The sequence below is a fragment of the Mus pahari genome, chromosome 22, assembly GCF_900095145.1.
Source record: "Mus pahari chromosome 22, PAHARI_EIJ_v1.1, whole genome shotgun sequence".
NCBI lineage: Eukaryota > Metazoa > Chordata > Mammalia > Rodentia > Muridae > Mus > Mus pahari.
Genome location: NC_034611.1, coordinates 14,543,097 through 14,552,105, shown reverse-complemented (window position 1 = coordinate 14,552,105; position 9,009 = coordinate 14,543,097). Strand labels below are relative to the sequence as shown.

The 9,009-nt window shown below is 45.7% G+C and overlaps 1 protein-coding gene across 1 annotated transcript in view; it reads left to right on the top strand.

The window, feature by feature from the left end:
• Positions 1 to 771: 771 nt before the first annotated feature.
• The window catches only part of Impad1 (inositol monophosphatase domain containing 1), a 30,520-nt gene continuing 22,282 nt past the window's right edge, over positions 772 to 9,009 (top strand). The window contains exon 1 of the mRNA XM_021222212.2: positions 772 to 1,420. Within this exon, the coding sequence (XP_021077871.1) occupies positions 1,037 to 1,420 (384 nt within the window). The 5' untranslated portion in view covers positions 772 to 1,036. The remainder of the gene's footprint in view (positions 1,421 to 9,009) is intronic.

The window sequence follows — 9,009 nt, the reverse complement described above, 5'->3', positions numbered from 1 at the left end:
GCCTCACAATGTAATCTAGTCATATTTTAAATCAAGTGATCCTGGTTCCCCAATTCTTCCCCCTCAACTGCTGCACTGAGTGAAAAGGAGAGAATCCGTGAAGTGTGTTCCCTAGTTAAACTCAAGATCAGTTAACGCAGTTTCACAGCTTCATAGAGCATGGCAAGTTTAGACAAAGAATAATCTACACATCAACACATAACCGTTTAGACCAGTCCTTCTCAGCCTTCTCAATCCTGCCTTCATCTAATACTGTTCCTCATAGGGTGACTCCCAACCATAAAAGTATTTGTTTCTACTTCATAACTGTAACTTTGTTGCAATTATAAAAATGTAGATATTTACTATTTGTCCAACCCCAAAGACGCTCAACCCACAGGTTGAGAAATGCAGACTGAGACCCTCCAACACAAGGCCAGTGCTAGGAAGAACCAGTGACTTCCTCTTTCAGCCTTAGTCCCTTCCAGCTTTGAAGCCAAAGGAAAGGTGGTTTAAAGCTTCAAGACCACACTACTCCTGGCCATGGGAGGGGGCAGGCTCAAGTTGGTTCGTTTTAAAATGCTTTGTCGTCCTCTTTTGAATAATCAGAGTAATAGAAAGGCACTGTCACTGTGGCTCTATTTCAAACACGTGTAGTGGCAGAAGAGACTGACCTGCGGCAGAGTCACCACCTCCTAGAACCCACAGGAGCAACATCGCCCAGGCTCCGCCCCCAACTATGGGCCCGCCCCGGGGAGGGGCCTGTTTGGACAGTCTCCGCCCCCTCTCCGCTCCCTCCTTCTCCTAACCCGGATATACACGCTTGCTCCCCTTTCACCTCCCGGCCGACCGTTGGCCTACGAGGAAGGCCGATCGGCCAGCTGCTGGCTGCTGCAAGGCAGGGCCGTGGGGTACGGGGCGTAGGGGGCGGCGGCGGCGGCGGCGGCGCGGCTTTCCCTGAGTGGTGATGGCGCGGGAGGGCGCCAGGAAGCGGGCGCCTTTGTAGCGGACTCAGCGGCGGGCCTGAAGCGGCCTTAGCGCCGGTCGCGCGCGCGCCATGGCCCCCATGGGCATCCGCCTGTCCCCGCTGGGGGTGGCCGTATTTTTCCTGCTGGGGCTCGGGGTGCTCTACCACCTCTACTCGGGCTTCCTGGCCGGCCGCTTCAGCCTCTTCGGCCTGGGCGGCGAGCCGGCGGCAGGGGAGGCCGAGGTGGCGGCCGCCGACGGGGACACGGTGGACCTGCGCGAGATGCTGGCCGTGGCCGTGCTGGCGGCCGAGCGCGGCGGCGACGAGGTGAGGCGGGTCCGCGAGAGCAATGTCCTCCACGAGAAGTCCAAGGGGAAGACGCGCGAGGGCGCCGATGATAAGATGACCAGCGGCGACGTACTGTCCAACCGCAAGATGTTCTACCTGCTCAAGACGGCCTTCCCCAACGTGCAGGTAGGTGCTGGGCTGCGGGCCGGCCGGGAGCGCGGTCTGACCTGCGGAGCGGGGTCCGGGGATACCCAGGTAGACGTGTGCAAGGTCATGCACACGAGAGCCGGGGGAGCTTGTGGCTTTTCCACTCCGGGCCACGCTCCTCCTCCTCCTGTCCCTGGATGTGGGCGGGCGGGTGTTGTCCTGGGGAGAGCTGGATGGGCTTTGATGTCGGGATGCTGGCGAAGCGAACGCGTCTCTAACAGGCTGCGGGATGGAACCCCTTGGACCTCTGTGTTCTCATAGGATTTTATGCTTGAGGTGGATCGTGGCTGTTGTGTTCTAAGTGGCAGGCAATCCGGCCACTTAGATGGGCAAGGCCTGTAGAAATCTTTAGTATGCCAGAGCGACGAGAGGAAGGGGGATGTGCTCTTGAATGGCTGAAGCTGTAGTTGTAGCAAGACCCTGTTTATAAATGCAGTGTAGTTTGGGCTACCTTTTAAGGAAACATTCGGAGATATGCTTTCTCCCAATTTCACTTCAGTGTCTCCTCGCACTCAAGATTAGTAACATCTACCTTTTCTGTGGTATGCCTCTTGGATAGGAGTTGACATTGTCTTTAAGCATTTTTCCCCCTCTTGGAACCCTTTCACTACAGCTACATTTTCTTATTCATGTCTTTGCGCCCGCGCATGGGCTCTTACACACTTGCTTTCTTGTGGGTTCTTTTAAGTAGGCCAGGAAGACCTGGAACTAAGCTTCAACTTGAATTCAAGATCCACTCCCTCAGCCTCTTGAGTGCTGAGGGCTGGGATTACAGGTGTCTGTACCAACTGCCCACTCTTCAATGGACTTTTCCAGTTTATTGTATTTCTGGGGGAAGGGCTCAACATAGTGAAATAGAATCTTAATAGAATCTTAAGTAGATAGGAATCGCCTTCTAGAAACAAAAATTGCTTCTGATAGTTTTATTGATTATATAGAAAGTAGAAATTAAACAGGTTTCTTTGGAAGGCATCCTGCCTGCTGATCTTCAAAGAATTGGTATTGTCAATGAAGAATCTCACACCTAGTTAATGCACCTTCCTTTCTGACATTACTGGTTTGGTTTTCTTTTGGTCCTGGTTTTGTTATCACTGGCTCCCCCTTTTTTCCTCCATGAAACATGGATATCAACTCTTAAGCTACTGAATACCAGATGTAATTGACATTACTGAAGGCGTTTTTTTTTTTTTTTTTTCCTTCAACTCCCTTCCCAGACAAAACACTGAATATTTCTACATTTCCTTGTACCTTACCCTTTGATTACTGTGGCGAATGACACCACTGTTTGCTTCTAGATGTGAGGTATACTTGTGCAATACCTTGGTCTTCTCAAAATACATGTACTTCCCTAAAAGTTATTGGAGGAAATAGGAGTTTGGAGGGTGATAGGTGATATTTATGCGGTACTGTAATGAATACACTTAATGTATTCCAGCTGCCGGCTCAGGTACTTGTCACACAGAACTTTATTTGAACTAAATAGCAATGTTTAAAGGTATGTTTCACTTGTGCCCCTTTTCCAAATGGGTGATCTGGCTCATGACACTCCACAGCTTAGGTGAGCTCCTCTTGGACAAAAAGTATACAATTATTATTAATAATTAAGTAATATTAATTAATTAATATTTATTAATAAATATTTCAATTATTATTACAATTAATAATTGTAGTGATGGTAAAATGTAGCAAGCACGGCTGCTTTATCTAAGGTAAAGTCAGCTACATCATACATTTTGAAACCTGTGTGTGTGTGTGTGTGTGTGTGTGTACACATAAGTGCTCAAGTTTTCATGTATTAGCAAACAAAAAGAATAGCTGCCAAGGGTAGCTCCTGACATTTTATTAAAACAATGCTCAACTTTTGGATTTCAGATGTTAACTTTGTGCCATAATAGAAAATAACTTTTCTGTGACTGAATCTTTGTCTGCCTTTAGTGTTCAGGTTAAGTATTGATTGGTGTAACAGAATGTTGTACTGATTTGTGTACTTTGGTGGACTTCGGATGTGTAATACTGAGCTATCTCCTTGTACTCCGATTTCTTAGACTAGAAGTAGAATGGAGCCATTTAAAAGGTAGAGACCCAGCCTTAGGGTTTGGTTTGCCTCTTTCCCTTTCTCCTCCCTCCCAACGTCTAAGCACTGTCCTCAATGCTGGTTATTGTTTAAGCCTCATCCCAATTTATGTGTCTATTTATTTATTTTGAGAAACTTATTTCATGCTCTCCAGTTAGTTCATTTCCTAATGCAGAGTAGACATTTACAAGGCACAACTGTACCCTCCGCTCCCTTTTTAACCTTAACTGCCTTTTAAAGTTAAAGAGGGATGTTTTCTTTTTTCACACCACTTCCCAGCTGGGAGTTTGAAGTGTGAGATTGCCTGTTGTATGTTCTCACCTTAGTACAGAATAGTGCCAGTCACTCTGGAGCACTATGGGGGCAGAGGATTGTTACCCAAGAGAGACCAGTGACACCTCAGGTTGCCACACCCAGGGGAAGAATGTAATCAATTCAATGATCAAGTCCTAGAATAAGCATCCTTTAATGCCCCAGACAGCCCTCCATAGCAAATCAGTATCTGACTTAATTTGTGAGATCATGCTCAGATGGATGGCATCCTGAGAAGTACATGCTGCCCAGTCAAACACGAGTTCGCCCCTCCACTGCTAGGTTTCCATTCGTCATCAGTTGTTCTCAGACCATGGATCTACACAGTCTTAGAGGCAGCTGCTCTATCCCTAAGCAGTTTGGCATTGCTTAATTTCACAACTTCAAAGCAGTAATCATTGAGAGCCATCTCACAACTGACTGCCTGGTTCTAGGTAAAAGCAATATAGATAATATAGCAAACTCTAGTCTTAGCTACAGTGCTTTGGACAAATGGAAGAGCGTAGAGTAAATGCTCAGAGAAATAAGGAGCATAGTGTTATAAGAAAATCAAGAGGTTTGTGTAAGTGGGTTGGGGTTGTAGATGAGAGAGATAGATAAGGATAATGAGTCTTTAGGGATGCATAAAAATGCCAAAACTGGACCTACAGCTTCTGGTAGAGCATCCGCAGCTCTGGGAAACGCTGGATTCAGTTCTCAGCCCTACAAGAGAAACAACTTGAAAGAAATCTCTTCTTTTAAAGGAAGTATTTATTTATTTATTTATTTATTTTTAATTTTATTTTTAATTTATTTTTTGCACTCCATATTCCATTCCCTACGCGCCCCCCATCCACCCTCCATCTGCTCCATATCCTACACATCCTCCCCACCCCACCCATCTCCATTGTGGACGCCCCCACATCCCAACCCACCTAACCTCTAAGTTCCCTGGTACCTCCAGTTTCTTGAGGGTTAGGTGCATCATCTCTGAATGAACACAGACCCAGAAGTCCTCTACTGTATGTGTGTTGGGGGCCTTATATCTGCTGGTGTATGCTGTCTGTCTGGTGGTCCAGTGTCTGAGAGATCCCAGGAGTCCAGGTTAATTGAGACTGCTAGTCTTCCTACAGGATTGCCCCTCTCCTCAGCTTCTTTCAGCCTTCCCTAATTCAACAACAGGGGTCAGCTGCTTCTGTCCATTGGTTGGGTGCAAATATCTGCATCNGACTCTTTCAGCTGCTTGTTGGGTCTTTTGGAGGGCAGTCATGATACATCCCTTTTTGTGAGCACTCCATAGCCTCAGTAATAGTGTCAGGCCTTGAGACCTTCCCTTAAGCTAGATCCCACTTTGGGCCTGTTGCTGGACCTTCTTTTCCTCAGACTCTTCTCCATTTCCATCCCTGTAATTCTTTCAGACAGGAACAAATATGGGTCAGAGATATGACTGTGGGGTGGCAACCTTATCCGTCACTTGGTATCCTGTCTCCCTGCTGGAGGTGGGCTCTGTAAGTTCCCTCTCCCTACTGTCAGGCATTTCATCTAAGGTCCCTCCTTGTGAGTCCTGGGAGTCTCTCACCTCCCAGGTCTCTAGTACATTCTGAGGGTTTCCTCAACCTCCTATTTCCCTAGGTGTCCTGTTTACATTCTTTCTCCTGGCTCTCAGGGCTTTAGTCCTTTTCCCTCACCCAATACCAGATCAGGTTTCCCTCTCCCCCTCACTCCCCACCCCCCACTCTGTCTACTTTCCCTCCTAGGTCCTTCCTTCCCTCCCTCCCCACTTGTGATTGCTTTCTTCTCTCTCCCAAGTGGGACTGAGGCATCCTCACTTGAGCACTTCAGCTCTTGACCTTTGTGAGTTCTAGGGTATTCTGTACTTTATTTATTTACTTACTTTTGGTTAATATTCACTTATTAGTGAGTACATACCATACATGTCCTTTTGAGTCCGAGTTACCTCACTCAGGATGATATTTTCTAGTTCCATCAATTTGCCTGCACCAGTCAGGATGTCCTCATTCTTAGCTGAGTAGTATTCCATTCTGTATCCATTCCTCTCTTGTGGGACATCTGGGTTGTTTCCAGAAAGGAAGCATTATTTAAAAACTGTTTTGATTGTGTGTGGGTGTTGGTATGTACACATGAGTACAAGTGCCCTCAGAAACCAGAGGTATTGTGTCCCCTTGGAGCTAGAGTTAAAAGCATCTGTGAGCTGCTAGACTTGGGTACTGAGAACCAACCTCTTAAAACTTTAATTAATTTCTTATTTATTTTTGCAGTTCTGGGAATTGAACTTAGAGCCTTACACTAACTTGGCAATCAATTAAACACTCAGCTATTGTACTGGCTGGTTTTGTGTGTCAACTTGACACAGCTGGAATTATCATAGAGAAAGGAGCTTCAGTTGGGGAAATGCCTCCATGAGATCCAACTGTAAGGCATTTTCTCATTTAGTGATCAAGGGGGAAGGGCCCCTTGTGGGTGGGACTATCTCTGGGCTGGTAGTCTTGGGTTCTATAAGAGAGCAGGCTGGGCAAGCCAGTAAAGAACATCCCTCCACAATCTCTGCATCAGCTCCTGCTTCCTGACCTGCTTGAGTTCCAGTCCTGCATCCTTTGGTGATCAACAGCAATGTGGAAATGTAAGCCGAATAAACCCTTTCCTCCCCAACTTGCTTCTTGGTCATGATGTTTGTGCAGGAATAGAAACCCTGACTAAGACAGCTATATTCCTAGCCTTGAACAAAGTCTTTTTGGTAGTCTTTGGACACTTAATTAGTTATCTTTGGTGAAGGTGTCTTTGGTAGCATGATGTAGAGGCAAAGTTGATAAGGAGATGAGGAAATCGAGGCAGTGCGTAATGGGAAACTTAAGAAACTGGGCCTCTGAGGAGTTGGCTCAGGTGTGATTTAGGACTAAGAAAGTCTAGTTTTGTTTGTTTGTATTTGTTTTTAAGATGCAAGAGATGTCCCACATCCTGGCCAGCATCTGCTGCCATCTGAGTTTTTTATCTTAGCCATTCTGACTGGTGTGAGGTAGAATCTCAGGGTGGTTTTAATTTGCATTTCCCTGATGACTAAGGATGTCGAACATTTCTTTCGGTGCTTTACCACCATTCAGTATTCCTCAGTTGAAAATTCTTTGTTTAGCCCTGTACCCCATGTTTTAATAGGGTTATTTGGTTCTCGGGAGTCTACCTTCTTGAGTTCTTTGTACAGATTGTATATTAGTCCTCTGTGGGATGTAGGATTAGTAACAATCTTATCCCAATCTGTTGGTGGCCTTTTTGTTCTATTGGCAGTATCCTTTGCCTTACAGAAACTTTGCAATTTTATAAGGTCCCATTTGTCAGTTGCTGGTGGGATTGCAAGCTGGTACAACCACTTTGGAAATCAGTTTGGCAATTCCTCAGAAAATTGGACATAGTACTACTGAGGACCCAGCTATATGACTCCTGGGAATATACCCAGAAGATGCTCCAACATGTAATAAGAACACATGCTCCACTATGTTCTTAGTAGCCTTATTTATAATAGCCAGGAGCTGGAAAAAAAATCAGATTTCCTTCAACAGAGCAGTGGATACAGAAAATGTGGTACATTTACACATTGGAGTACTAATCAGCTATTAAAAACAATGAATACATAAAATTCTTAGACAAATGGGTAGAACTAGAAAAGTAATCATCCCAAGTAAGGTAACCCAATCGCAAAAGAACACACATGGCATGCACTCACTGAGAAGTGGATATTAGCCCAAAAGCTCCAAATAACCAGGATACAGTTCACGGACCACATGAAGGAAGACCAAAGTGTGGGTGCTTCTGTCCTTCTTAGAAGGAGAACAAAATACTCACAGGAGCAAATATGGAGATAAAGTGTTGAGCAGAGACTGAAGGAAAGGCCACCCAGAGATTGCCCTACCTGTGGATTCATCCCGTATACAGTTACCAAACCCAGACACTATTGTAGATGCCAAGAAGTGCATGCTGAAAGCCTGATATGGCTATCTCCTGACAGGCTATGCCAGAGCCTCACAAATACAGAAGTGGATGTTCAAAGCCAACCATTGTACTGAGCGTGGGGTCCCCAATAGAGGAGTTAGAGAAAGGACTGAAGGAGTTGAAGGGGTTAGCAACCCCATTGGAAGAACAACAGTATCAACCAACCAGAACCCCCAGAACTCCCAGGGTCTAAGCCATCAACAAGGGAGTACACATGGCTCCAGTTGCATATGTAGCCGTGGATGGCCTTGTCAGACATCAATGGGAGGAGAGGTCCTTGGTCCTATGAAGGCTCAATAGATGCCCCAGTGTAGGTGAATCGAGGGCGGAGAGGGAGGTGGGAGTGGGTGGGTGATTGGAGGAACACCCTCATGGAAGCAGGGGAAGCAGAAGGAGGAGGGAGGATATGATGATAGGGTGTTTCTGGGAGGGAGGGAAATGGAAAGAGCATACCATTTGAAATGTAAATAAAGGAAATATCCCCCCCCCCCCCGCACACACACAAAGAGATTAGGCAGATGGGACAGGCATGGGAGCCATTTATTTTTCCATTTTGAAAGTAATCATTTTTCAGAGAAACACCTGATGGGTATTTAGAAGGACTGGGCTCTTTAACAGGCTGAGAAATTACGCAGTCGTCAGTCTGCACACTGGAGGCCCAGGAACTTGCTAGTGTGGTTCAGCTAAAATTCAAAGGCATAAAAGCCATGGGCCCCATTGTGTAAGTCTTAGTTGGAGAGCAGAAGAGTCCTGTCTGAGCCCAGCAATCATCAGAAGGGGCACAGTCCTCTTCCTTTCCCTTTTGTTTATTCAGGTTTTCACAGGATTGAGTGAGACCTGTTAACCTTACTGTGTCTGCTCTTTCAAGGGCTGAAACACTCAAGCTACACCCAGAAATAATGTCTAGTCACAAAATCTGGGTACCCTATCATCCATTAGCGTGCATATACAAAATTAGGTGTGAGGTGTTATATCTAATACCATATTAATTATAGTTTATGGATAAATGTGATAGACGGTTTGATATTTGTAAAGGCCAAAAGCCCTTTAACCCCAAATTAACTGATCTAACGTAAATGCATCAGTTGTGTTTGGGGGCCTTGAGATTTCATAGTAATTGTGAAAAAGAGTTTGCTTCTCCTTTCTGGAGTCCAAGTTACAAGACTTACATGTATATATATATATGTGTGTGTGTGTGTGT